Source organism: Mustela putorius, unplaced genomic scaffold, assembly GCF_011764305.1.
Source record: "Mustela putorius furo isolate JIRA1106 unplaced genomic scaffold, ASM1176430v1.1 tig00000139_pilon_pilon_pilon, whole genome shotgun sequence".
Taxonomy (NCBI): domain Eukaryota; kingdom Metazoa; phylum Chordata; class Mammalia; order Carnivora; family Mustelidae; genus Mustela; species Mustela putorius.
Genome location: NW_025421293.1, coordinates 15,062,572 through 15,090,305, shown reverse-complemented (window position 1 = coordinate 15,090,305; position 27,734 = coordinate 15,062,572). Strand labels below are relative to the sequence as shown.

The 27,734-nt window shown below is 50.1% G+C and overlaps 1 protein-coding gene across 11 annotated transcripts in view; it reads left to right on the top strand.

The window, feature by feature from the left end:
• The window catches only part of SUN1 (Sad1 and UNC84 domain containing 1), a 54,798-nt gene that overhangs the window by 5,110 nt on the left and 21,954 nt on the right, over positions 1 to 27,734 (top strand). For 5 of the 11 annotated variants that reach the window (XM_045075200.1, XM_045075198.1, XM_045075199.1 and 2 more), the window contains exons 2-6: positions 11,588 to 11,684; positions 18,639 to 18,827; positions 20,154 to 20,338; positions 21,373 to 21,399; positions 21,511 to 21,708. In XM_045075200.1, the coding sequence (XP_044931135.1) occupies positions 11,608 to 11,684; positions 18,639 to 18,827; positions 20,154 to 20,338; positions 21,373 to 21,399; positions 21,511 to 21,708 (676 nt within the window). In that variant the 5' untranslated portion in view covers positions 11,588 to 11,607. Of the gene's footprint in view, positions 1 to 8,262; positions 8,306 to 11,587; positions 11,685 to 18,638; positions 18,828 to 20,153; positions 20,339 to 21,372; positions 21,400 to 21,510; positions 21,709 to 27,448; positions 27,647 to 27,734 lie in introns of those variants that run through there. The other 6 variants (XM_045075196.1, XM_045075193.1, XM_045075191.1 and 3 more) reach the window with 3 other exon arrangements.

The window sequence follows — 27,734 nt, the reverse complement described above, 5'->3', positions numbered from 1 at the left end:
AGTTTGAATCACATCTGTAACTAACCATGCTTGTTATCTGTCGATGAAAGGGTGACCATTTAGTCACAGGTGCACTCAGCGAGTGGTCCTGGGTTGCACGTTTTAGTTTAGGAGATAAGAGCTGTGCAAGGCACACTTCTTGATCTTTGTGCATAATAGGAGTGCAGGTCCTTGATGCATATGGAGAGCGGTGAAGCATAGGTGAGTGGCTCCCGATGGGGAAGGAGCCACTTCCCCTGGGGACACGTGTAGCTTGAAAACAAAGGTGTGCTTTCCCTGGTTGGTTTGTTTTCCAGTCGTTGGCAGTATTATTGGATGATGTGAGCTACATCTAGAATATGGAAAACAGATCAACTTGATGAGTTCTTCACTTGCTACCTATGCTGCAGAGCTTTTCAGGACCAGAAGACACCGATTTTGAGCCTACTGCTTCATGTTTGTGGGGACAGCACGAGAAGAGTTATTGAGAACTCGTGTGGATTAAGCGTTTGCAGTTCAAATAAGAGCCCGTGATTGCTGTTTCTAATTCGCATTCCCAGTTATAGGAGGAATAAGACACAGCTGTTCTGATCTGATGAGCACAAGTGAGAAGCACTTTGAGTCTGTTAGGAGATAGAATAAGGGGGCCCAGGTGTGCACGACCCTTCCTGCTTATCTCACGTTTGTATCGCTCTCGGCACGGTTTTGCCAGGTGTGGTCACATGAGCAGCAGAGGCTGGATTTTCGGGTGATAGGCAAAGCGAGGAACCCACACAGCAGTGAGTTCTCCCCGCTCTGCAGGCGCCTACACGGTGTTGATCTGTTGAAGTGATGTTCGGGGGCCGCGCTCAGAGTGCAAGGTCTCCTCAGAGAGGAAGACTTGTTAGTAAGTGGTGATTACAGTCTCCGTGGAGTGATGAGTGCTGGAGGGAGCACTAAAGGGAGCGTCTGACTTGGATGCGGGGTGGGGGCTCCAGGAGCGCTCCCTGCACGTGGACTCTCAGCTGAATTCTGAGGCTGAGCAGAAGATAGCCAGGAGCAAGTGGGGTGGAAAGAGACCGAGGGATGAGGGTGGGGAATCAGGATGGCCTCCCAGCCAAGGAGGGAGCAGAGGAACTGTGTACCTGGGGTCAGAAGAAGAGGGTTGTCTGGGTCCAGGGCCTCAGTGAAGCTGCCCTGTGGATTGCTGGGAGATGGAGAGGATAAGTGGGACGTCTGGATGGAGGGTTTGGTGCAGGCCGCCTCTTGGGCCCTGTCTGTGGGTGCTAGGGAGCCACGGTGGGATGCGAAGGCGGTGAGGTGGTCCCTCTGATTGTAGACAGCCCCTCCTGGCAGTATTCTAGCTAGAGGGGTCAAGGCTGGAGGGCAGGAGCTAGTCAGTGCTTGCTGGAAGCTGGCAGGAGATGGAGCAGCAGGGGGAGCCGGAAGGCAGAGGGGGTGACCCCCTGGGAGGGGAGGGCCAGACTGATGGGTGCTGTGGATGATCCCGCAGACGTGCTCAGCGTGCACTCCTGATGCTTACCTCGCTGTACGCGAAGGACTCAGGGACGGATGAGGGACCCAGATGAGCAGTAGAATCCATAGCAGACTGTTGGCATGTTGCTGGGTTGGAGGGAGCCTTTCTGAGCCAGCCGGAGAGGCGGGAACCTCTGGCAGTGCAGCCCGAGTCACTAGAGACTGCTTCCGTGACAGGCAGGGGTGTCCCAGACACGGATGAGATGCGTACGGTCAGCCTCCCGTCAGACAGTAAGAAAAAGGCAGCACCCCCTCTCTTCTTCCCACGTCGAAGTCGTCACACTGTCCGGCCCTACAAGGGCCAGGAGGGGCCCCGTCAGCCGTGGGAGAGGCCCCCAGACTCACTGTGCAGTGCTACTGTGGGATGGCCCTCCGCAGGGACAGCATCTCGCCATGGAAATGGCGTCGTGGGCAGCCCCTGTGACTGCCGCTTGTGAGGAGATGGAGTGCGTTCCGGGTTGAAGCAGACACTATGCAACCCTGTGGTCATGCTTTCTGGACTCTCAGAACGAAGACCTTTATGTTCACATGGACAGAATAAATAATTTGACTTTGGGCTTCTGCTGAAATACTAGGATAATACCACTATCAGGCAGTGGGTTTTTTATTAAAAAGATCTGGGGCACTTTTGATCAGGAGAGGTAAGCATGTGATAACTGTTTTCTGTTAGGAGTAATTATCTTTCCTAAAACTCAGAGCTGTTCTCTTATGTAAACAAGCCCATCGGCCTACCTCTCCTGCTGTTGACTCATCATTTCCCAAAAAAGGAAAGAAACACCCGGCCTTGGCTGGACACTGTTTTTCAGCACAGACTTGCTGCTAATAACTGACTTTGAGTATTTTTATTCTGTGCCAGGCAGCACCGAGCAGGTTGGGTACTCCCTGGCTGACCCTCCAGTAACACTCTGGGCTTGGGCGCTGTGGAGACTTCTGTCGACGGCGCCCGGAGGTGTGAGGACCTTGTCCTTCCCTTCTGTTCCGGGTTCTCCTAGCTGGGCGACAGAGCCCGAATGGAACCCGTGGGTCTGCCTGCCCATACCTCTTCACGGATGGAGAACAAAGAAACTGTTTGCAGAAGATAATAGTTACTGGATTAGTTGTTGAAATTATAAGGCTAATACCTGCTCTTTTAAAAAAATGTTGAATAGTACAGGAGGGGTAAGTGAGGAGTAGAAGTCTCAGTCTGTATAATTTACCACGAAATTTAGTGGTGTTTTCCTTGAAGTTTAAAAACATATTCGTGTATGTGTGTGTATACATAAAACATGTAGCGTTCTGTGAAGCTTTCAAGTATTTTTGTTTTAGTCATTTGTGTCCAATTCACTGTTTTACTCAGTTCATTTTTAGGGTCCTCACTTAGTGTAAATCACAGCTTTTTGTAAACATTGTTTTACTGCTTAAGATAAAAACAGATGAACACCAGTTTTCTATTTTTTATGGTAGAAGTAATTACATTGAGCATGACATTTGGAAAACACTCATTTCTAACCCAAATTATTATCTTTTTTATGGTCTTACTTAGACCAAATTAAGATTTTTTTGGTTATGTAGACAAAGATAACTGATGTCTTTGTTAGTCTCTACAGTATTTAGGTTTAACAGGATTCCTGTTGAGTGGGACAGTTACATTAAGATGTGGTTCTAGGGTGGTGGGCACCGAGGGGGGGCACGTGGCAGGATGAGCCCTCGTGTCGTCCGCAGCAGATGAGTTGTAGCTAATGCTACGCCCTGTGTGGACCACCTTGACCTTATATACAGTCTTGAAAAAAAATTAGTTCTAAGTTTTAAAGGGCCACCTTGGCATTTTACTTTGAAAAGTAACCCTCTTTGCAGAGGAGGACAAAGGAAACAGCCAGGGCAGCCGCCCTCTGGGTGATAAGGATCGGCCCCGGGTGATAGAATGTCGCTTCTGCTGCGGGTGCACTCGGCCCTGGGACCTCTCTGGAAGGTCTGTTGAGCGCCCACTGCTGGCCGGTCACGCTGAGTCCTGTGGGACCATAGGAACCCCGTGCTAGCCGCGCCCAGTGTCCCAGAGGGACGGCACCGTGGCAGATGGCGTGTCTGGAGCTGTGCCAAGTGCTGGGGGAACGTTCTGGCTATCGCTGTCCCCTTTGATGGCTTCTGTCCCCGAGGACGGGTTATGGGCAAGAGCCACAGGTTCTGACGTTGGCCTCAGGGGGACCCGCAGCAGGTCCTCTGTGAGGATTTCGGATCATGAGGTGGCACTGGCCTCTTCTGCCTGGGCTCATTCTGTTTTAGCCACTTTGTCAGTGTCCAAATCAGCTGAAAGTTTGATTTGTCACCTACCCATCTCTGTAAACCCAGTGCTTTGTGCACTGTTCAATAAAATAAAACTGTCGGGGTGCCTGGGGCATCAGTCGGTGATGCATCTGCCTTTGGCTCAGGTCAGGATCCCAGGGTCCTGGGATTGAGCCCCACATTGACTCCCTGCTCGGCGGGGAGCCTGCTTCGCCCTCTCCCACTCCCCCTGCTTGGTTTCCCTCTCTCACTGTGTCTCTCTCGGTCAAATAAACAGATAATGTCACTAAAAAATAAAAAAATGTATTGTTGACTAGGGAATGCTACTTGGGGCCTCCAGGGGTAAAAAGGAGGTTCCTTTTTCCAGTGTTTCTTAAGAACAGATAGCATTTCCTAAGAAAATATTGTGTGCTAATATTATTTCAGAGATGTTAGTTTTTTCTGTGTCTTTGGCTTTGCCATTTCCTCAAAGCTCTGTTTTTTTTTTTTTTTTTTAAGATTATTTATTTATTTATTTATTTGACAGAGAGAGAGAGAGAGATCACAAGTAGGCAGAGAGGCAGGCAGAGAGAGAGAGAGGAGGAAGCAGCCTCCCTGCTGAGCAGAGAGCCGGATGTGGGGCTCGATCCCAGGACCCTGAGATCATGACCTGAGCCGAAGGCAGCAGCTTTACCCACTGAGCCACCCAGTCAAAGCTGTTTTTAACTCTTGTGTGACACTTGTAAGTTTTGAGATTTTTCAGGCACATTTTCTAGATTGTTAACTAGATTAGTACAGACATTCTAAATAGAAAAAATTCAAATTGTATGTGCCCACAGCACTAAAATTCATTCTTGGTTAAAATATTCAAGAACCAAACAGCTTTATATTTTTGTCTCTACCGTATGATGACAGTGTAGCAGTATGTACTCAAGGGGCATTGAAGGAGAAACCTCGCTGGGTGCCTGGCTGGCTCTGTGGGTTAAGCCTCTGACTCTTGATCTCAGGGTCGCCAGCTTGAGCCCCTCATTGGGGAACCTACTTTAAAAAAAGAATCTTAACTCTGATTTTATAACTTTCTGTAAACTTGTAAAATTTTTACTTTTTTTAAAGGTTTTATTTTTTTCATTTGCCAGAGAGAGAGAGAGAGTACAAGCAGGGAGAGCAGCCGGCAGAGTGAGATTCTCAGCTAAGCAGGGAGCCGGATGTGGGACTCGATCCCAGGACCCCGGGTTTATGACCTGAGCTGAAGGCAGATGTGCCACCGACTGAGCCACCAAGTGTCCCTAACCATTTTTTTTTAAAGATTATTATTTATTTGACAGAGATCAGAAGTAGGCAGAGAAGCAGGCAGAGAGAGAGAGGAGGAAGCAGGCTCCCTGCTGAGCAGAGAGCCCGATGTGGGGCTCGATCCCAGGACCCTGGGATCATGATCTGAGCTGAAGGCAGAGGCTTTAACCCACTGAACCTCGCAGGCGCCCCGCTGAACATTTTTTTAAATTCTGATTTTAGAACCCTACTAAGAATTGCATATTTGTAAAGGTTCTTAAGTCCTCAGGTTTGTAACTGAAGTTCAGCCTGAACAGAGGCCCTCTACTCCTCCTGTGCTTGCCAGCCTGCATGTTCTCTTAGCTGCAGGTAGATCGAGGTACAAGGAGACACTGAGTGATCTTTTCTACTTGCAGATGCTGCACTCAGCCCTGTGGCCCCTAACGTGTGCTTTTCTTGTTTGGACATGGCAGCTCCGTGCCCGCCCTGAAGAAGCTCTCTTTCGGGGGTGCTTGGGTGGATCAATGGGTTAAAGCCTCCCTTCGGGTCAGGTCATGATCCCAGGGTCCTGGGACTGAGCCCCGCATCAGGGTCTCTGCTCAGCAGGCATCAGGGTCTCTGCTCAGCAGGGAGCCTGCTTCCTCCCCTCTCTCTCTCTCTCTCTCCCTCTCTGCCTGCCTCTCCCCCAACTTAAGATCTCTGTCTGTCAAATAAATAAATAAATCTTAAAAAAAAAAAGAAGCTGTCTTTCACCAGGATGGAGGAGGCGCCCTTGTGCACTCTGCCCAGACTGCCCAGGCAGGGAAAGTCCTGCCCTGGGGCTCTGGACCTGGGGCCTGCAGTGGCCCCTCATAAGGTCCTAGCAGCCAGAGCAGAGCACTCTGAGGACAGTGGAACCTGGACAGGGCCCCTCTTCTGTAGCACATGCATTTGCAGAATGTCAGCCTCAGATTCTTTCCAGGGTTTTCTGATGCCATTGAAGACATTTTCAATCTGCCTTATTTTATTTTATTTTATTTTATTTTATTTATTTATTTGACAGAGATCACAAGTAGGCAGAGAGGCCGAGAGAGAGAGAGAGGAAGGCAAGCAGGCTCCCTGCTGAGCGGAGAGCCCCACATGGGGCTCGATCCCAGGACCCTGGGATCATGACCTGAGCCGAAGGCAGAGGCTCTAACCCACTGAGCCACCCAGACGCCCCTCGATCTGCTTTTTTATCTACTGTTGTATGAGTGCAACTCAGCTTTCCCTTGAGTCTCAGGCTGGGGCCAGTAGAGTCAGGGCCCTGATACCAGCAGGAAGGCTGTGGTGTTCGGGGGATGGACATGGAGGCTGGGAGCAGCGTTTTGAAATTGCTGAGTGCTCCCGTTTAGTTATCAGTGGATCTAGAACCCAAGTTGCACGTTTGCTGTTGGGAGTTCTGGCATGCGTCTGACAGGTCCGGGCTGACGTTCCCACCTGTGGGCTCCTGGTCGGAGCTGTCCACGTTGCTGATGGTCTTTGCCTTTAGACCTGGGAGTGAGTTAGATCTCCATCTCAGCGGTTGCTCACTCAGAAGAAAAGCAATGTTGAAAGGATTGAGAGCACAGCTGTATAACTCCGTTCTACCAGATGTTCAAGCTCACTTTTTTTTTTAAAGATTTTATTTATTTATTTGAGAGAGAGGCAGTGAGAGAGCATGAGCGAGGAGAAGGTCAGAGGGAGAAGCAGACTCCCCGTGGAGCTGGGAGCCGGATGCGGGACTTGATCCCGGGACTCCGGGATCATGACCTGAGCCGAAAGCAGTCGTCCAACCAACTGAGCCACCCAGGCGTGCCTCAAGCTCACTGCTGAGCATTGTGTGCCAGGCACTGCCTTGCACACACGATTTCATTTCATCCTTCTTGCCACCTTATTTCATTTTCCTTCTCTGTATTTAATGCGCACGTTTCATGGAGGGAACTGAAGAGTGATTCAAGTATTAGGGTTAGGGGACAGGGGGAGGGAAAATGGGAGAAAGCAGGATCAGTGGAGAGAAGCACCGGGTAAATTCCAGGACCGTTCACCGTCACATCCAGGAACTCTGCTGCAGTGAGCGTGGAAGAGAGCAGCCCATCATCCCTTCCTTCGGAGACTCTGGGTCCCGCCTCTTTGTAGTTCTGCTTTGTGGGTGTTTGGTCCTCTAGTGCTTCTACAGGGGAGAAGTGGTTTTAATGTCCTGTGGACTAAGCTGTGGCCAGAACACACCCCTGGGCCACAGGTCAGGCTCTGCATATGGCTCTGTACCTGGATGCACTTCATGTGGTCCGAGGAGTGAAATCAGAACTACTTAGAAGAGGTAGGCGCGTGTTTACTGGGCCTGGGCTGTAGCAGCTGCTGAGTGCCTCTCGTCCCCTCTGCACGCCCTCCACTGTCCCCTCCTGTCCTCCTTTCCTCCAGAGCCACACTGCCTGGTGAGCCTTCTAGAGTCTGGTGTCTTTCTGCACTGGTCCTTTGGAGGGTGTCCTCTCTGGGCATGTTATTATGTCCATGTCTCCTCGAGGCCCATTTTACCAGGAATCTGCCACTGTCTGCTGTATCTCCCGGTTCTCACTGGTTACGTTTTTGATGCAGTCGCTGCTGGAATTCTGTCATTCCTGGGATCCCATGATAGCCAGTGGCTGTGCTTGCTTCTTTGGTTGGATTTATTTCAGTGACAAGAAATTCAGTTTATTTATTTAGGAATTTTTTTTTTAAAGTAGGCTCCATGCCCAGAACCAGACCCCAAACGAGGCTTGAACTCATGACCCTGAGATCAAGACACGAGCTGAGATCAGGAGTCAGACAATCAACCAACTGAACCACCCAGGTGCCCCCAAATTAAATTTACTTTTAAATTGTGGTGTAAGGCCTACCTGAAACCTGGCTAGAGGTGGTATGGTTCAGCCTTGTCATCTGGCTCATTGATGGGAAGAACCAGGTTGAAAAATAGGGCTGTAGTTGGTCTTACACCTCCTGTTAGCTTCTGAAAACACCATTAGAAACTAACCAGAATCTCTTTCAGGTGGTTGAAAATGTGAGAACATATAAATGTTAACTTTTTAAATGAGTCTGTGAGTTCTTACACAGGGCTTCCTCAGGCTCTGAGCTCCCTTTCTGTGCTGAGTCATGGGCTGGAGCTCCTGGGTCCTCAGCGGCCTTGTCAGGAGAGCTGGCCCCCCCTCCACAGTCTGCTAGTAGGGGCGGAGCTGGGACCGGAGCCCAGATCCAAGGACTCCGCCCTGTCCTTAGCAGCAGGCTCTAATGTCTCTGTGTCCTGGTCTTGATCTTGGAAGTGAATGCTCAGGTATTGGCTTTAGGGCTTCTGCCCTTGTTTGTTTGTAATGGTGACCTCTGTAAACTTCAGGGATGTGGTCACTAAGGGTGTGTCAGACACCAGTTGTAGCACAGTTGGTAGAAATTAGTGATTAGGACAGCTTTTTCTGGGGTTTAACGTTGGTAATGCAGGTGTTGGAGAATATTAAGTGGGAATGAAGTTGGGAAGTTGGGGTTCCATTAATCAGTGGGTAACTAATAGGGAATAAGAACCTAGTCCATGGTCACCTCTGGAGAATGAGGATAGATATGGGGCATTTACAGTGTCCCCCTCCCAGGCCTTTCATGGCTGCCTATTGAGTGAGTGCTCAGCCCACAGTTGTCAGGAGCCTTTGTGACGCGGCTGGGGTGGAGCTTGGGCGGGGGGGGGGGGCGGGTGTGTGTGTGTGTGTGTGCTGTCAGTCCTCGAGGCCAGGTGCCAGGGAGCCAGGCGTGCCGGGAGCCTTGCTGGGAGGGAACGTGGCAGGAATGCGCTTGGTTCTGCTGTCCTGCTGCCCCTGCGTCTGGACTTGAGCGTTGGCTAGAGTAGGCCCTGGGGGAGATTAGGCAGGAGAGCAGGTGGGCAAGCACACGGGTAATGCCATAGTGCGTTGATCGGTGCGGAGATGTTGGCGTGTGCACTCCAGTGCCACGGAAGGCTGAGGAGCGCATGTTAAAGGATGTTTCACGGGCAAGTGGCTGGGTCTCTGAGAATAATGAGGAGTGGAAATGAGGAGTTTTGTGGTGTTTGTTGAAATTAGTAGTTAATATTTCTGTGTTTAACTCCATAAAGAACATCCGTGGAGCCCCCAGGTGGCTCAGTTATGCATCTGACCGACCAGGCATCTCCCCTCCGGTCTTGATCTCAGACTTGTCAGTGTAAGCCCTGTGTTGGGGTTTGCACTGGGCGTGGAGCCCACTTAAAAAAAATTGTTTTGGACTGTTTCAAAGAAAATGGTGTGAATCAGAGTACTTTTGGTTTAGTTCCGAGAAAATAGTCATTTACACATAAATATTTTTTGTCCATGCTGGTTTTTTTTTTTTTTAAGATTTTATTTATTTATTTGACAGAGAGAGATCACAAATAGGCAAAGAGGCAGGCAGAGAGAGAGGAGAAAGCAGGCTCCCCGCTGAGCAGAGAGCCCGATGCGGGACTCGATCCCAGGACCCTGAGATCATGACCTGAGCCGAAGGCAGCGGCCCAACCCACTGAGCCACCCAGGCGCCCCCATGCTGGTTTTTATTTTTAATTTTTATTCCGTAGATTTTTCAGTAATAGGTTATGAACCATTTCACTACCGTGTGTTTTTAAATTTTTTTTTTAAAGAGATTTTATTTATTTGAGAGAGAGAAAGCACGAGTGAGGAGGAGGGAAAGAGGGAGAAGCAGACTCCCCACTGAACAGGGAGTCCGATGTGGAACTCTATCCCAGGACCCTGGGATCATGACCTGAGCCAAAGGCAGAAGCTTAATGGACTGAGCCACCCAGATGCCCCTGCTTATTTTTAATTTGGTGTGTGTGCGTGTATGTGTGTGTGCGCGTGAGAGACTGTGTGAGAGAGAATATTTTTAGCCAGAGGAAAGTTTGAGTCATTCCAAAGAAATTTAGATGACAATCTGAAAACAAAACTTTTTTTTTTTAATTAAAAAAAAAATTTTTTTTGGGGACGCCTGGGTGGCTCAGTTGGTTAAGCAGCTGCCTTCGGCTCAGGTCATGATCCCAGCGTCCTGGGATCGAGTCCCATATCGGGCTCCTTGCTCCGCAGGGAGCCTGCTTCTCCCTCTGACTCTGCCTTCCACTCTGTCTGCCTGTGCTCGCTCTCTCTCTCACAAATAAATAAAATCTTAAAAAAAAAAAAAAAATTTTTTTTTTTTAAGTAGGCTCCACACCCAGCGTGGAACCCAACATAGGGCTGAAACTTATGTGAGATCAAGACCTGAGCTGGTATAAAGAGTTGGACACTTAATTGACTGAGCCTCCTGGGCACAGCAAACCATTTTTTGTTTGTTTATTTATTTATTTAAGATTTTATTTATTTATTTGAAAGAAACAGAGTGAGAGAGGGAACACAGGCAGGGGGAGTGGGAAAGCAAGAAGCAAGCTCCCCGCCTACCAGAGAGCCCGATGCAAGCTCAGTCGCAGGATCCTGGGATCATGACCTGAGCTGAAGGCAGAGGCTTCATGACTGAGCCACCAGGCGCCCCCAAACCTTTCTTTCCCTTTTTAAAATAATTTATTTATTTTTAGAGAGAGTGCATGTGCACTTTGGGGGGGGGGTCGGGGAGAGGGAGAATGGAATCCCAGGCAGACTCCTCACTCTGAGGAGGGAGCCTGACTTAGGGGCTCAATCTCACAACCTGAGCCAAAATGAAGAGTCAGACGGTTAACCAACTGGGCCACCCAGGTGACCTAAAAAAAAAATTTTTTTTTTAAGATTAAATTTTAAGTAGTCTTTATGCCAAATGTGGCTTGAGCTCAAAACCCTGAGATCGATTGGACTGAGCCACCCAAGCAGCGCCCCAAACCTTTTTAATTAAAAGATAATCAGTGTTCTTTGGGGGAAAAATAAAAGTGTAAGCCATGCCTTCAGCTCATGTGTCATTCAGCCTGCAGTCTTCTTGTTCGGCGGTGCATGGGCAAACAGCATCTAGAATGAGTGCTTGACCGTGGATTAGGAGGCCGTTCTATTTTATTTAATAACAATGAAAACTAGGGTGCCTGGGTGGCTCAGAGGGTTAAGCCTCTGCCTTCGGCTCAGGTCATGATCTCAGGGTCTTGGGATTGAGCCTGGCATCAGGCTGTCCGCTCAGCAGGGAGCCTGCTTCCTCCTCTCTCTCTGCCTGCCTCTCTGCCTACTTGTGATCTCTCTCTGTCAAATAAATAAATAAAATCTTAAAAAAAACAAAAAACAATGAAAACTTAGTGCTGGAGAATGAGAACATTTTGATGCCTTTAGGAATTTAAAAAGATATTTTAAAAAAGGTCTGAATCACTCCCTGGTTTTTGGAAAGTGCCCCAATTGTCATAATTATGAGTGAGTAGTCTAGGGATTTGTCATTCTAGGGAACTAAACAGAAGGACTTCTAACTATGAGAAAATTTTGTCTCCTTTGCTTAACCAATAAAAGCAACGACTGTTAGTGTGTCTCACTCAAACTGTGGTGGTGATGTTTGGGTCCCCAAGTGTGTGCCCTGGGTTGGCTGCAACAGACAGACTTGTCTGTGTGTTTCTACCCTGTTAACACCCTGCATTGCTTTTTCCCCACTTCTGCAGTATGACTTGAGGCCGTGACCATGGATTTTTCTCGGCTTCACATGTACACCCCTCCTCAGTGCGTGCCCGAGAACACTGGCTACACCTATGCCCTCAGGTGAGCGCGCTTGCATCCGTCCTCGTCCTCGTCCTCTGTCACCTGTCACCTGTCCGCTCATAAAAGCCAGGGAGGGCCATCCCCTCCATGGGAGCTTCTTGCCACTTGCAGCCAAATGCTGTCTTTTGAAAGGGAAAATAACTGCTAAGTTCCTATGGTACTGCGGCTTTAGGAGACTGCTAAACCACCATGGAGATGGTGAGGTTGTTTTGAAAACTAAACGTTCTGGTGACTCAGGGTGAGTCATTGCCCATGTCCTGTTGTAGACCCCACCCAAGTGGCTGTGGTCTCCCGGGTAAGTCTTTGTGGTTATGGGTAGGGTTTTGCGACTGGTATTAATGGCGGGATATTTGAAATTAACAGAAATAACCTGGAAAGTGATTTGCCTTTGAGAGGAGGAGGTATCAGAACAGAATTGTCGGGACGCCTGGGTGGCTCAGTGGGTTAAGCCGCTGCCTTGGCTCAGGTCATGATCCCAGGGTCCTGGGGTCAGGTCCCGCATCAGGGTCCTTGCTCGGCAGGGAGCCTGCTTCTCTCTCTGTCTCTGCCTGCTTGTGTGCTCTCTCTCTTTCTCTCTGACAAATAAATAAATAAATAAAATCTATTTAAAAAATGAAGCCCCAGGTCTCAGGAGTTCCTGCAGCTCCGCATTCTGTGCTGTTCCTAACCTGATACTGAGGTCTGGGAGGCCTGGCTAGTTCACAGGGTGGGAGGGGTCACGGAAACGAGGCTGAAGCCCTGTGCAGCTTGGCCTAGTGCCAGGCAGCACAGCATTGGGCGGGGCCTCCAAGGCACACGAGGAAAATGCCTTTGTGAAGTTTTCCAGTGGCTAATCTTCTAAAGGATAAAACTAGAGTAGAAACTGTAAGATAACTGGAAGGTATTTTAGCAAAGGTACTTTTTTTTTTTTTTTTAAAGATTTTTATTTATTTATTTAACAGAGAGAGAGAGATCACAAGTAGGCGGAGAGTCAGGCAGATTGAGAGAGAGAGAGAGAGAGAGAAGCAGGCTCCCGCTGAGCAAAGAGCCCGATGCAGGGCTCGATCCCAGGACACTGAGATCATGACCTGAGCTGAAGGCAGCGGCTTAATCCACTGAGCCACCCAGGCGTCTCTAGCAAAGGTACTTTTTAACTGTGTTAGTCAAACTTCATATTTGATAATTGAAGTGTTTAGTTCACAGTTTTAGATTATGTCACCTTTGACTGTTTTTGTCAAGAGTCCTGAAATATTTTAGAACAAAGGGAGTGGGCTGACTCAAGTAAAACTATTCCTTACTCTGTATTGTAGAGTGTAAAAATAATTACTCCTGGCAACTTATTTTTAGTCTTTAGAACCTGTTTTAAATACAGGTTTTTAGAAATGCACGTGTGTAGGTCTCCCCTTGGGGACATGGCCCTGTGAGTTTCAGCACTACCACCATCCCTCCCACCACCCCCCTTCAGGTAGACATGTGGGTGGGGGCCATGGAAGCAGAGGAGAAGTAAGCGGAGGTGTGGTTCCTGTGCTGGGCTGTGAGCTTGGACTGTGTCTGAGGGCAGTGGGACCCAGGGAGAGGTTTGAAGCCAGGAGTGGTATGACTAGGCTTGGGCTCAGAAGGGTGCCAAGGCCGGCAAGGTGGGTAGCGGGTTAGGGGACGGGAGCTGCTCAGAGACCAGGTCACTGGGGAGTGCTGGGCAGAGCAAGGGTGTTCAGAGCCGGGGGCTGTGGGAGGGGCAGGTCCCTGTGTGGGCCCCAGGGTGCAGATGGGGGAAGGGAGGGTGGGGAGAGCAGAGCCCTCAGCAGGAGACTTGGTAGGACTGGGGGTGGGGGCGGGGTTGTAGGCAAGAGGATGGGTGGCAGTCTCTGATCTGGGCATTGGTGTGGCGTGTAGGGCTGTGCCCCGGTTGCTGGGGTGAGGGGGTCAAATGGTGAGGGGGCAGCCGGTTGGGGGGGGCGGAGCACAAGGCTGAGGCTCACACGCATGACTTTCGCCTCTTGTCTTTCCACTTGCACCTCTGTATTCCCTTTGAAACCTCCCCATCACCCAGTTCTGCTGGAAACTGGGGGTCCCCACAGTCCCCAGCCACCTGGCCGCCTTGGTGGGTCCTTCCCCTCAGTGCTGGGGACTCTGCATCCCTGGCCAACAGCTGTCCAGCATGTCTTCATTGTGGTCTCCGTTGTGCGCATGGAGGATCCGCCAGCATCCTGGGCGTTCCAGTTACTTAATTAAAATATTTTTCTACCATGGAGATTGCCATTAGTGTAAAAGTCTGGGGGGCAGGAATAAGCCCTTCTTTCTTCCCCCCAGTTTCCATGCTTCTGGCACTAGGCTCCTCCCTCCCTCTCCAGTGGGGTGTTGCAAAGCACATCTCTAAAAGATGATACTTGAAAAAGTTAGCCAGAATACTAATATCACACCAAAAGCTCCTAGTAGTTTTTAAATTTTTATTTATTTTTTAAGAGATTTTACTTATTTGGGGGCACCTGGGTGGCTCAGTGGGTTAAAGCCTCTGCCTTAGGCTCAGGTCATGGTCCCAGGGTCCTGGGATCGAGCCCCGCATCAGGCTCTCTGCTCAGCAGGGAGCCTGCTTCCTCCCCTCTCTCTCTGCCTGCCTCTCTGCCTACTTGTGATCTCTCTCCCTTTCAAATAAATAACCTTAAAAAAAGAAAGATTTTATTTATTTGACAGAGAGAGGGAACACAAGCAAGTGGAGGGGCAGAGGGAGAAGCAGGCTCCCCAGATAGCAGAGAGCCCCAAGTGGGGCTTAATCTCAGGACCCTGAGACCATGACCTGAGCTGAAGGCAGACGCTTCACTGACTGAGCCCCCCAGGCGCCCCAGCTCCTAATAATTTAAAACAACCCCTGGTACCTCTGTAACACACCGGAGAGTCACTGCTCAGTTTCTCAGATCTTCATCTTTGTTTTAAATCAGCATGATTTTGCATTTTCCCTAAGTGTTTGCCTCTGAAGTTCTCCTCTGGGTGTTCCTGTGAGCTGGTGGTTAGACACAGAGGTTCGATCAGTGCGGGGCTTGTGTGTGCGTTGGCAGGACGACACCCTTCCTTCCTAGCAGGGGAGGCCTGGCATCTGGTTTGGTGTCCCTGAGGAGCCCCCAGCTCCACACACGATGGGGATGCAGCTGTGGGGACACTGACTTGAGCAGGAGGCCGAGGTTCTCAGAGGCCCGCCCCCCGGCCCCTGCAGAGACAAGGAGACCCCGCTCAGGTGGCAGCCCACACTGGAGGCAGTGGTCTGACTACCACCCTGTGCTACCATGGTCTCTGCCACAGATGCCATGAGGCCAGAGTGTGTCGAGGAGGGTCCCGAGGACAGGGCTATACCTGGGAATGCAGCTCCATGGGAGTTTGCGCAGACACAACCTGAACACAGCAGCGGGGGCAGGAGTTGGAATGAAACACGTCGAGTGAGTGTAGACAACGTTTTAGCCAGTGTGGCTGGTTAGAGAAGGAGAAAGGGCCGGCCCTGTTGACGTTTGTTTTTTCTGGCACCATGGGCACAGATGGGAGGGTGTCTACATGCTGATGGTTGGGGGCCACACAGAGGTTGCAGTGGAGGGAAGAGGCACCAAACAGAGAAAGCTTGCCCGGAGCACACAGATGGCCGTTGGAATGGTGCGTCTGCTGTTGCGGGGAAGGAAGAGGACAGGGCCACAGGAATGGGAGTCATTCCATACGCTTGCCTGAGAGGGGCCTGATTTCCTGGAGAGGAGGAGGGGCAAGCCCTTCTGCACCCTACAGTAGAGGTGGGGTGAGGCAGGAGCGCACTGCTGTGGTTTCCAGGGGTTGGCAGCTGTCTGGTATAGCGGCACAGCTGGGTTGGTCCCGGGGTCCCCACTGCTGGGACCAAGAGGCCAGTGGGCTGTGGCAATAATCCCCAGGCAGAACCCAAGTGAGGCTGAAGGACCCTTGTAGCAAAAGATCCCAAAGGGCGGGTGATGGATGGTTGGCTCAGGGGCGGCCGCAGGGCTCACATAGAGAAGAACTGGGACCCATGGGGGTTGGGGCAGATTCCTATATGGGACTTGCTCTGCGCTGTCCCCCTGCCCAGCGGCCGAGCTGCTCTGTGATGATGTTGCAGCTCTGGAGGGGGTTGGCACCACCAGCCGCGCGGCACTGGCCGGCCTTTACAGCTCGTGGCTTCAGTCTGTGGTACATTGTTCTCTAGTCTTTTAATTAGAAGTGCATCTAAATAACTGACATTTCTAAAAGAACATTTCATTGATAAGGGACCCAAACTCCACTCTGCTCTGAGGGATTAGGTGTGTCATTATCTCCGGGGTCTCTGTACTCGTCGTATATACTAGTTATAATAATGGACTGTGACATGACGCTGGCTGAGGGGCTGGCTGGTCTGGGTGCCTGGTGGCTCACATCTCCTGCAGATGTTTGCACCTTTCTGCCCAGCTCTGGGCCCATCTGCCTGCAAGAACCTTGTAGGAATAATGGTTGGGATCCCAGCCTAGGGTAGAAGGGCACTCCTGGCTGGTGTGGCCCTGGGACCGCAGCCCTGGCGTGCATCCAGAAGGCACCATGTAAGCATGGAGACCCAGACCAAGTGGCCTGTGTTAGCTCTGTCTCCGGGGAAAGGGGCCCCACAGGTGTGTCCAGACTCAGAACCTGGAATGGCTGGCTGTTCCCTCCTTCCCTCCCTCCCTCCGAGCCCTCCTGCTTTGGAATTCAGTGTGCCCACCTCAGACTGAAAGGGCCTGAGGCCCCATCTGCTTTCTGCTCCAGAGGTAACCACTGTGAGCAGTTTGAAGGCGCCTTCCTGCTCTCTTCTGTGCCTTTCCCTTACCTGTGTGTGTATACGAATGTGGGCTTCTGGTTTTTTTAAGGGGATAGACCATTTTTTTTTTTAAGATTTTTATTTATTTGGGAGAGAAAGTGTATGTGCATTCATGAGTTGGGGGAGGAGCAGAGGGAGAGGGAGAGGCAGATTCCCCGCCGAGCAAGGAGTGCGAGGCAGGACTGGATCCCTGGACCAGACACGACCTGAGTCAGAGGCAGTTGTCCAGCTGACTGAGCCACCCAGGGGGTCCCTCTCTTTTTTTGTTTTTTGTTTTAAGAAGGCTCTAGGCCCAGCGTGGGGCTTGAACTCACGACCTGGAGATCAGCGTGGCACGCGATCCACTGAGTAAATGTCCCGTGTGCTTCTGTTTTATAGTTTGTTGTAACATAAATAGAATGATACTAGCGTCTTTTCCTTTTCTGTTTAACAGTATGTACAGATCTCTCATGATCATGTTACAGAATTTAGGCAGATGTAGCCTGGTTCATTTAACTGTTCCCCTGCTGGTGGACAGTTCCCAGTTGTCTGCTGTTGTAACACTCCTGTATTTGCTTCTTCTAGGCCCTTCTAATCACACTGACAGGGTTTAGAACACTCTTTTGATGGCCAAGGCATTCCAGGTTCTGTGTTGGAATCCTGGGCCCCCGTCAGATAGCCACAGTGTCGCAGGCTGGGGCCTTCAGAGCCCGTGAGCTGGGCTGCATCCTGTCAGCTCACTCACCTACCGAGTTCCGTGTTTGTCTAGAGTGGCCAGAGTCACATCTGTTTTGGGGCTTGGACAGAGGTGGATGGACTTGGATATCATTGTCTTCTGACGTTCAGGTTTTTCATAAATGGCTGTCCTTAGATGAAGAGGAAGAGTGTGCTGGGGGAGGGGACTGGTCCAGAGTTACACAGTAAATTCTGACTGGAAAGAAGAGAATTTTCTTAAACTAAGATTGTACTTGTATAAAATATTTTTGGAAGAAGAGTATAACCCATACTTTAGATTGTACTCGAGTTCTGCTTCCGTCCTTGCCGTGTGCTCAGCGTGGGTGAGTGTGGTATGTCTGAGCCCCTGCCCCAGTCTCTGGTGAGAGTGAGGAAGGGGTGCTTACTGGGGCTGTTTGAGACCCCTTAGTGCACGTGGCAGGTGGGAGCAGCTGGTGTTTACTTACTGCTGGTTTGCTTGAAAAGTTTTCAGTATCAGATCTAATATATTTATGGTGAACGTGATTCTGAAAATTTTTTTTTTTTTTTTTTTACTTTGATATAATGTAAAACATAAGGCAAACTTGTCCTTAGCTTGCTTCCTTTGCTTGAGAGCCTCATGGTTTCTGATGGTTTCTAGATGCTCAGCCCAGCCTGCTCTCCTGAGCGGGGCTGTTGTCCTTCTGCTTCCTGGATGCCTCCCTGTGGGTAAACAGACCTGCAGGACAGGGGCCCCCCCTCCAGCGGGGTAGGCAGCCCCTCCTCAGCCTCCAAGTTTGTCTCTTGCCCGCTTTGCTGCCCTCTTTGGCCAGGAAACCCTCCGCCCATGCTCCTCTGCTCACGGCACCATGCCTGCCGAGCATGGCTCATCTCCAGCTGTAAGTGTGGGGTGCTCACTGGTGGGAACCTTGCAGTCGTCAGCGGGATGGTCTGGGCAGATCAGGAAGTACACTTCCCTTCCCAGGGGAGGCACAGGATAGATGCTTAATTAAGGCATCTCAATTTGGAAGAACTTTCTAACAGCACAAAAGTATGCATCTTTTAGTTGGAGATGATTATGTACAGGGGTATTGAAGTGACTTTGTGACCAGCTTGTGTCTGGCTTCCTGGTGAGTTAGTTGCGTACGGCACAGCATTCTGCTGCTTTTCTCCCTGTGGGGTTAGTGGTCCTGTGGTCACCAGGTCCTTAACTGCTCTGGCAGGCATAGAGTCTGCTAGTAAATGCATTCTGACTCTTTAAGGATGTTGACGTAGTTCCAGGTGGAGGTTCTCGTGAGCACATCCTCACACAGGTTAGGGTTAGCTCTAGACTGAGATATTTGGGTACTTGGAGCCTCGATCCCATAGATGCTGTGGCCAGAGTGTGTCTGTGGTGAGCAGATCAGTACCCGTTGTGTTCACTCTTTGGTGAGGAGGATGTTTCAGAAGTGGCTGTCTGCATTCTTCGTCTCTGACCGTGTTTTTCCTTCCAGTTCAAGCTACTCTTCTGATGCCCTGGCTTTCGAGGCTGAGCACAGACTGGACCCCGTGTTTGATTCTCCAAGAATGTCCCGCCGTAGTCTGCGGCTGGTCACCACCACGTGTGCTGTGGAGGATCGCCAGGCTGGGGATGCTCATTCCTGCACCAACAGCGCTGTGTCCCTGAAGGACCGCGTTGCCAGGTGAGTGCTGCTTCCCGTGTCCCCTGACATGCTTGAACGCCGTGCAAGCCAAGTGAGCAAGCTTTCAGGTCCATGAAATCACACTCTTGTGTCTAAGGCTGTGTGTGTGCACATGCACACACATGCCTGAAGTTGTAGCCCTTCTTCGGGACAGTGTGGCTTGTCTGGTCTTGTGCAGGCTAAGGTTGCTAGCTCACGGGCTCTTTGCACCGACAGCTGGCCTCCGGCGTCATCTATGGGGCCTTGCCTTACCAGATGGTTGAGTGGCGCTGAGCTCTGCATCGTTAACACTTGGTCTGTTGATTGAAATCTGTGTGACCTAACAGACGCATCCATGAGGTTTAGCTGTTCACTTCTGATCGTGATTGCGTTCACTTGATTTCTGAGCTCTCCGTGTGCCCGTCACACGTGCATACCCAGGAAGACGCAGTGTGCGAAGTCTTCCTGCCATTTCAAGATAATGTTCTGTTGCTCATGTAAGAATGATGAGTTTCCCATCTGAATGGTCATCTTACGCTCAGACTGGGGCAGTCCCTGTGAAGACAGTGGTGGAAGGCCAGCTTGCAGCCGGGCCGGGCACTGGCAGCCAAGGCCGCGTGTGCCGCACACTCACTGTGGGTTACGCGGAGCACAGGAGAACGGGACTGCACCTCCTCAGACTCAGGACGTGTGTTGGAGAGCGCCAGTGACTCCCTGTGTGTGCCCTAGTGAGTCTGTTGTCTGCCCTGGGGCAAGGCCCTAGGCGGTATCCGGGCACTGCATACTCAGGTTAAGAGCACGTGGCTGTGTCCTGGCTCACTCCCTCCAGGACAGAGTCGTCTTATCCAGCCTGGTGCTGACATTAATGAAGTCTGTCTTCAGCGGTTTTGTTGTCTGTGCTGAATACGGGTACACAACATGAGGTCGCAGCCTTTCCTTGCTGTCGTTAGTGCCGCTCCATCTTTACCAGTGAGTGAGAAATTAAGCGGGTATCTGTGTGAACTCGCTTGTTCTGGAAAGGGGAGGAGTTAAATTTATACATCACAATTTTTATTTTAACTTCTTTTTATTAGATCATTTTAAATTTTAACTACTTTTGGGTCGTGAGGCCTAAAATAATCTGAAAACTGTCTTGTGTGTACAATTTTAGAAGCCGCTCTGACCCCAGCTTCAGGTTTCCTGTGTTAGATCAATGGGTATTTCATTACAGCAGAGAAGACAGAAGAAAATGGCCTTAAAAACACTCTATTTGTTTTTAGAGATTTTGTATTGGTAAAATAGAATTCTTTTGTATTTACCATAGGAAAGAAGTCTATAAACTTGTTCCTTTTATTCTTTTCTTCTTAGAACAGTAAAACAGCGCAGGAGTGCAAGCAAGCCAGCTCTTAGTATAAACCATAGCTCGAGGAAGGCTGTGTCCTGTGCCGCAGGCCAGAGTGTTGCTAGCACGCTGTCAGGGGCGGCCTGCCTGCGGCCTCCCGTGCTGGATGAGTCTCTGATCCGTGAACAGACCAAAGTGGACCACTTCTGGGGTGAGTCATCTGCCCCTTACAGGGTGGGAGAAACAGCGGGAAGGCCAAACTTTCCTCCAGACTCAAGTGCAGAATGTAGGCAGTGTCTTATAAACCCTGGCTGCTTCTGCTGGCTGTGCTCGCGCACACTCCCTGGTGATGTGAACCAGAAGTGGTCAGGACATAATCTGGGCGTGCTGTTTCCATAAGATGGGGGAGCACGGTTGTTAAAAAAAAAAAATTCACCTGTGAACGTCAGGTTCCAGATAGCTCTCAGCAGCAAGGCAGACAGTATTTTTGTCATTAGGAAGCACCCCACATGGATGAATTAACTCTAGGAAGCAGTGTGGCTCGTGAACCTTCTTATCTGAGGCAGCGGCTGTGACCCTGTCCTTGCCGTGGGTTGGGTGGCAGCCACAGGATATGCACCTGCTTGCTTGGTCCTCTCCATGTTTTGGTCGGCCCCCTTGAGAAGACCAGAAGATGCAGATCAGCTCCCAGAAGTTTGTGTGCTCATTTGGGGCAACCTTGGGATTGCTGCTTGCTCCGTTTGGTTCGGCTAGCCAGGGTGGTTCCTAGGCATGTGCAAGTGTCTGTGTGTAGGTGTGTGTGAACACAGGTGGGGCTGTGTGCAGGTGCCTGTGAACACAGGTGTGTGTGAGTGCCTGTGCAGGTGAGTTTTTTGTGAGCACAGGTGTGTGTACTTGTGCAGCAGGGGGGCAGGTGGAAGTGCAGGTGTGTGCCTGTGCAAGTGTGTGTGTGCAGCTAGATGTGCGTGTGCTTGCCGATGTATGTAGCTGCATGTGAGCACAGGCGTGTGTATGTGTGGAGGTGTGTGGAGGCGATCTTTCTGGAGATGTGCTTTTATCTTGAATCAGAAGATGGTGCCTATATATATCTCAAGGAGTTTCCATTAGTTGCAGGCGTTTCAGGAAATAAGTCTTGACTGTTGCCAACATGCTGATTATTAATCATTGTACCTTTAACTTTTGGTGTATTTGGGCTTTGTTGTGATAATTGGGGGTCATAAGCAAACGTGTGTGTGTGTGTTTTAGGTCTTGACGACGATGGAGATCTTAAAGGTAACTATTTTAGTCCTTTTTTTCTACCCACTTTTCAAGATGGAAGTTTCTTTTTTAGGTGTCTCCAGATGGTGATAACACTGGTTTCCTCTACTTTGTTGTGAACTTTAGGTGGAAATAAAGCTGCCACTCAGGGAAACGGGGACCTGGCAGCAGAAGGCACCAGAAGCAACGGCTACACGTGCAATGACTGCCTCCTGCTGTCCGAGCGCAGGGACACTCTCACTGTGCACTCGGCCCCCCATGGGGCGTCACCGAGGTTGTACTCAAGGAACATGAGTCAGAAACAGGAGTCTGTCTCTTTGAAAGGTTAGAAAAAGATTTCATGTCCAAACATTTCTACTTTTTTTTTTTATAAACTTGGTTTTATAGGGCTCTTGACATCTTTACTGTTTCCCGTCATTGCTTGAACTCAAAATTAGTCTGATAGAAATTTTTTTTTTTAAGATTTTATTTCATTTGAGAGAGAGAGAGAGAGTGCACAAGCAGGCAGGGTGGCAGGCAGAGGGAGAGAGAGAAGCAGGCTCCCTGTCAAGCAAGGAGCCCAATGTGGGACACCATCGCAGGACCTGAGCCGAAGGCACTCAACTGACTGAGCCACCCAGGTGTCCCTGTCTGATAAAAATTTTAAAAATATACCAAAAATGAACTTTGTTCCTATTTATCTATCCTCTTTGAATTTAAATTTTTTTGTTCATAGTTTTGTGCCTGGAGTGTCTGAAATTCTGTGAATTTGAGCTTCAGGGGAGCAGAGGCAGACTCTCCTTCAGGGAATCCTGGTGGCAGTGTGTGGCCACTTTGTTTTCCCACAGGGTCATGGATGCTCCCGTGAGTGGGAGAACATCTTGGTCGCGGTTCATGCCCATGACATGAGGAGCATGTGGTCTCTGTGGTTACATAAGAGTCCGTGAGCTCAGGGTTCCTCAGGAGTGTATGGTGTTATCGTGGGGAGTCGTCATGGGCCTGTGGCCTGTGTGCCTGTGGCCTGTTCACTAGCCGCGGTAGGCTTCAAGGCCTGGCTGCACTTGCTTGAACAGAGAGGCCCTCGGAAGTGGCTCCGGATCCATTGGGCTGCCACAGCTTTTGTAGGCTGGCCTGCAGGCCGTCCCCCTGGGCTGGGTGCTCGCTGCCTCTCCTCTTTGCCTGGGTCCCCGGGGAGAGCATAGCAGCAGATCCCTGTCCAGGTTCTGTTGCTCGGCCAAGACATACCTGCTGGCTTGGGCACTCACGCCTGTCCATGACTCCCTGTCTTGTGATCATGGAAAAGCCAGGGATCCCTGGTTGCCTTGTCTTCAGCCCCCCCCCCCCCGCCCCCCCCCCCCACGTCTGTTTAAGCCAGTCTGCTTGGTCAGGCTCAAGGGCATAGTCAGGTGGGCAGGAATCCAAAAGGGCAGACATGCCGTCTGTCACTGTGTTCCTGGCTGTTGTCCTCCATGTGAGGGCATTCAGTGTTTTTCACATGACTGTTTCAACGTCATGCAGGACGGTAACAGGACTAAAAGTTATTTCCATCTTAGTGTCTCATCCTTGTGGCTCGGTTTTCTGGTTCTTCTACTTTGGGTTATTGACACTGTTGGCATTAATAGATCAAAACAGGGAGGCAGGAAGGGGAGGGGGCAGAGTTGGTCTGAGGAATTCGTTCCTGGCACCTTCTGGATTGTGGCAGCCAGCATCGCAGAGCCCTCTCTGGCTTTCCCTGGCCTGCGCCCCGGCCCTGCAGTTCTGTTGCTCTCCGTATCTTCTATACTGGCACACTGGGCTTTAGCTGGCTCAAGAAGCTCACTGGTAAGTGATGGAGCTGGAACCTGGAGCCAGATGTCAGGCCTCCAGGGTGCTCTTCCCAAGGCGCTGTGCCACCTCCTGAGGGCTAACCATTTGGGTGGAGCCCAGGAGCCAGGCCCGGCACCCAACTGTACTGTATTCTGCTGTCAAACATACCGTGTGTCTGGCTTTATGGAGGCTGTGTTTTGAAGCATGCTGTCACCAAGAGGAAGATAGTAAAAGCATGTTCCACCAACCGTAACCTCATGCGATATCTGCTAAATTGAGCATGTGTAGAGATACTCCCTGCTTTCCTGCAGCCTCTTGCTCGCATCTGGTAGAGGTCACCTCTGTTTGCCAGCAGCCAGCTGTCTTCATCCTGAGGCTGTGGGTGGGTGTTGATGGTCTGAGCTCAGCTCAGATGCAGTGGGCCAGATGTGGTTTTGGGAGTAGTCTCTGGACATCTCTTGTACTTTTTTGCTTGAATTGGTCTTGATTTTTTTTTTAAGATTTTATTTTTTTTATTTATTTGACAGAGAAAGAGGGCAAGAGAGGGAACACAAGCAGGGGGGGAGTGAGAGAGAAGCAGGGTTCCTACCGAGCAGGGAGCCCAACGTGAGTCTCGACCCAGGACCCTGGGATCATGATCTGAGCGGAAGGCAGATGCTTAACAACTGAGCCACCCAGGCACCCCCTCTTTTGAATGTTCTTGGGAAAACAAGCTATATTTTTATCTACTTTGGGCCTCTGTGCTTATCCCCTTCCTTGCTGTTTTAAATTATAATAATGATTACAATCAGCACTAATTTAAAAACCTCTGTTCCTGATTATTTGGGTAAAGCGTTTATCAAAGACCATTTGGAAATCCCAGACATGCACAAGGAAGAAAATTAAAGTTGCCTGTAACCTACCATCCAGAGGGGAGGCTGGGTCCAGCCAGCTTTCCCCCGTTGCCTGTGGAGACCATACTGCATGAATTGTCACGTTACTGCAGTTACTGAAAATGCATACAAGTCTTCTCGAGCATGAATTAATACCCGACACATTTTCTGTCTTCGTTTTTGTTTTTACTTATTGTTCTGGTTGTATAGTCTTGGAATGGTACAGATAGAAGAGGTTCCTTCCCCTTTCCTTCCTCCATCCCTGTCTGGTCTCCCTTCTAGAGGGAACTGGAGCTAGGACTAGGAGATCACGGCGAATTCTTCTGCTTCTTAAAATGACGTAAAATGCACCTAACATAAAATTAGCTTTTAAGCATCTTAAAGTATATGATTCACTGGCATTTTTAGTACATTCACAATGTGCGACTACCCCTCCGTTTTGCTCCTGTGCACTTACAGAAATATGTCATGTATTTCTATAATGTCATATCCTACATGCTAGCATGGTGTGGATATGACTTTGCAGCTTTGTATTCTGTGCCTGTTCAGGTTGACTTCTTTTTTTTATTTTTTAAGATTTTATTTATTTATTTGACAGAGATCACAAATAGGCAGAGAGGCAGGCAGAGAGAGGGGGGAAGCTCGGCAGGGAGCCTGATGCGAGGCTCTATCCCAGGACCTGAGATCATGACCTGAGCTGAAGGCAGAGGCTTAACCCCTGAGCCACCCACGCGCCCTGGGTGGACTTGATTCTTTCCGATGCTTACCTAACACTGCCTTTATGGTTGTATGAGTGTATTTAATCAGTGTATGTCTTTTTTTTTTTTTTTTTTAAGATTTTATTTATTTGACAGAGAGAAATCACAAGCAGGCAGAGAGGCAGGCAGAGAGAGAGAGAGAGGAAGAAGCAGGCTCCCTGCCGAGCAGAGAGCCCGATGCGGGACTCGATCCCAGGACCCTGAGATCATGACCTGAGCCGAAGGCAGCGGCTTAACCCACTGAGCCACCCAGGTGTCCCAATCAGTGTATGTCTAATGGACATTCACGTTCTTTCTGTTTGTATGTCGTTAAAGATTTTATTTATTTGAGAGAGTGAGCGAGCATGCTGGTGTACATGTTCAGGGGGAGGGGCACAAAGAGTGAGTGAGTCTCAGACAGACTCTGTGCTGAGCTCAGAGCCTGACACGGGGGCTCAGTCTCATGACCCTGAGATCATGACTGAGCTGAAGTCAAGAATTGAATGCTTCACCAGCTGAGCTACGGAGGCACCCCTCTGAATGCTTCTGGAAACAGTGTTGCCCAGGTGTGTCCCTAGTGTGTATGTATTTGTGTATGTGGGCAAACCCTTCCCTAGGGCAGACAGACTGGAGGGAGAACGGCTGCGTTCGTGCTCATAGACCCACTTGAGCCATATGGTTTGAGTCCTCAGCCTTTCGAGGTTCGGGTGAAATGCAGCCCTGATAGGATGTGAATTTCTGGTGTCCATCCAGAAGGCTTTTTTTTTTTTTAAGATTTTATTTATTTATTTGTCAGAGAGAGAGAGGGAGAGAGAGCGAGCACAGGCAGGCAGAATGGCAGGCAGAGACAGAGGGAGAAGCAGGCTCCCTGCGGAGCAAGGAGCCCGATGTGGGACTCAATCCCAGGACGCTGGGATCATGACCTGAGCCGAAGGCAGCTGCTTAACCAACTGAGCCACCCAGGCGTCCCTCCAGTAGGCTTTTTAAAAGACTTGGAAGTCTTTTCCTTGGGACATCCACCAGTGCTCTACAGGAGAACTCCTGCGAAGCATGGAAATCTGGACCCTCGGGGCCTTCCCAGTCCTCATAGGGAGGCACCTAGGAAATGAGAAATGGAAAAAACAGCCCTCCGTGTCCTCTGTTTTGCCTGTGGCAGGTCTGAACTTAAACCTTCCGTTGGCTGTAGCTTAGAAAGGAGAGAGGCCACGGCTTTGACATGATTTTTTTTTTTTTTTTTTGATGAAAAATCGTCATTCAACTTGGTGGCTTAGAGCCCACATGTGGCTCATGGAACCAGCCTCAGGCTTTGGAATAATCGGAACTTGTGCCCATTTCCTTTGGGCCCACGGAGGAGCCCAGTGCTCCCATCCCACCGGTCGGTCGCGGCTGCAGCTGGAGCCGGCGGGCTGCCTGGACAGGGCTGTGGGCTTGGGGAGGCAGCCGCGCATGCGCTCTTCCTGTGCCAGGCAGCCCCGACGGCCCCGCTCTCCCAAAGAAACTGTAGCCAGCAGTTAAGGAATATTTAAAAAGTAGTTCTAGTCTGCACCTTCTAAGTAAAAGTCACTTCTGGGGACAGAGAAGTTGTTGTGTGATTCCATTTTAAGTGAACTCGTGCTGGCTTCCCAGAAACCGGAGCCCGGTGCTCTCACCCTTCGGCAGCGTGAACATCCTCACCGTGTGCTCCGCTGGTTCTTTGTGTGTTTGTGCTGCCCATATTTTGTCGGCTCCTTGGGTAAGAGATGGGCTTGCAGTGTGTGTGATTACCAGCGGGATGGACCACAGGTCACCTCTTCATAAGCGTTTCCTGTGTTCGCGGAGCATCGCCGGTGGGCGACAGTTTCGGTGCTGCTGGCGGGGTCTACTTGCCGGCGTTCTACTGGCATTTCGGCGTGGTGCTCTGATTGCCGGTGGCTACCAAGTAGGCGATTTGAAAAAGGAAACATGAAAAAACTCATTTCTTTAAAATCTCTCCACCTCTACTTCACTGGTCCCAGCTGGCTACATGCCAGACATCCTGACCTCATGCAGGGCTTCCCAAACCAGGAGAGGATGTGGACGGGTCTCAGAAGTGCTTCTGGGTCTACACTTGATGGAATAAAAACTTCTAGCAGCTGTAACTTGTAGACTCTCACCTTACCCATTTTAGGGTAACAGAGGAAAAGTTGTCAGGGATTCGGTGGTGTCTTCTGAAGCCGCAGGCACTAAAGACAGGTAGCAGAGGACAGTGGGTCCCGTGATGGTCCTGCTCCTCACAGAGGCTTATGCTGCTGGTTGCAGATAGACGCTCTAGCAGACGTCGCTGAAGCTACTGGACAAGTCTGGGGGTCCTTTCCTGTTAGGTGACAGAGGACGGTGGGTGGTGAGCAGGTATCTAGGCTTTGGAGTGTGTGTGAGCAGGATTGGGGTGCAGTCACCTCACGCAGGCTCTTCCGTGCAGGCTCACCTGTGACCAAGACGTGGCGGGCGGCTCTCAGTGTGGGGCTGCTGTGCAGCTCGGCCTCCGTCAGGAGGTGACATGTATCCTTATGGCTCCTCCCAGGTTGTCATCTCTGATATACATGTGAAAAGTTGGTTCTCTTTTGCCCAAAGTGAATGATTTGGCTCACTTTTCAGGGGGAGGAAGTGTTGACTTTTTGGGAAGAAATAACTGTGTTCACGGTTTTTCAATAGGCGGTGCCCCTTTCCACATGGATAGGATTTTGTGGCTGGCCAAGAACACTTCGTCATCCTTGTCATCATTCTTAGTCCAGCTTTTTCGAGTGGTTTTAATGAAGCTCAATTATGAATCAGAAAATTACAAATTGAAAAGTTACGAATCAAAAGAATGTGAATCAAAAAGCTATAAATCAAAAAGCCATGAATCAAAAGGTATTTAAATCATTTTTTTCCTCTTTTTTCCACCTACTAATGCTTTCAAGGTGGAAAAAACACTCCTTTCCCAGCGTGGTGCTTCCTC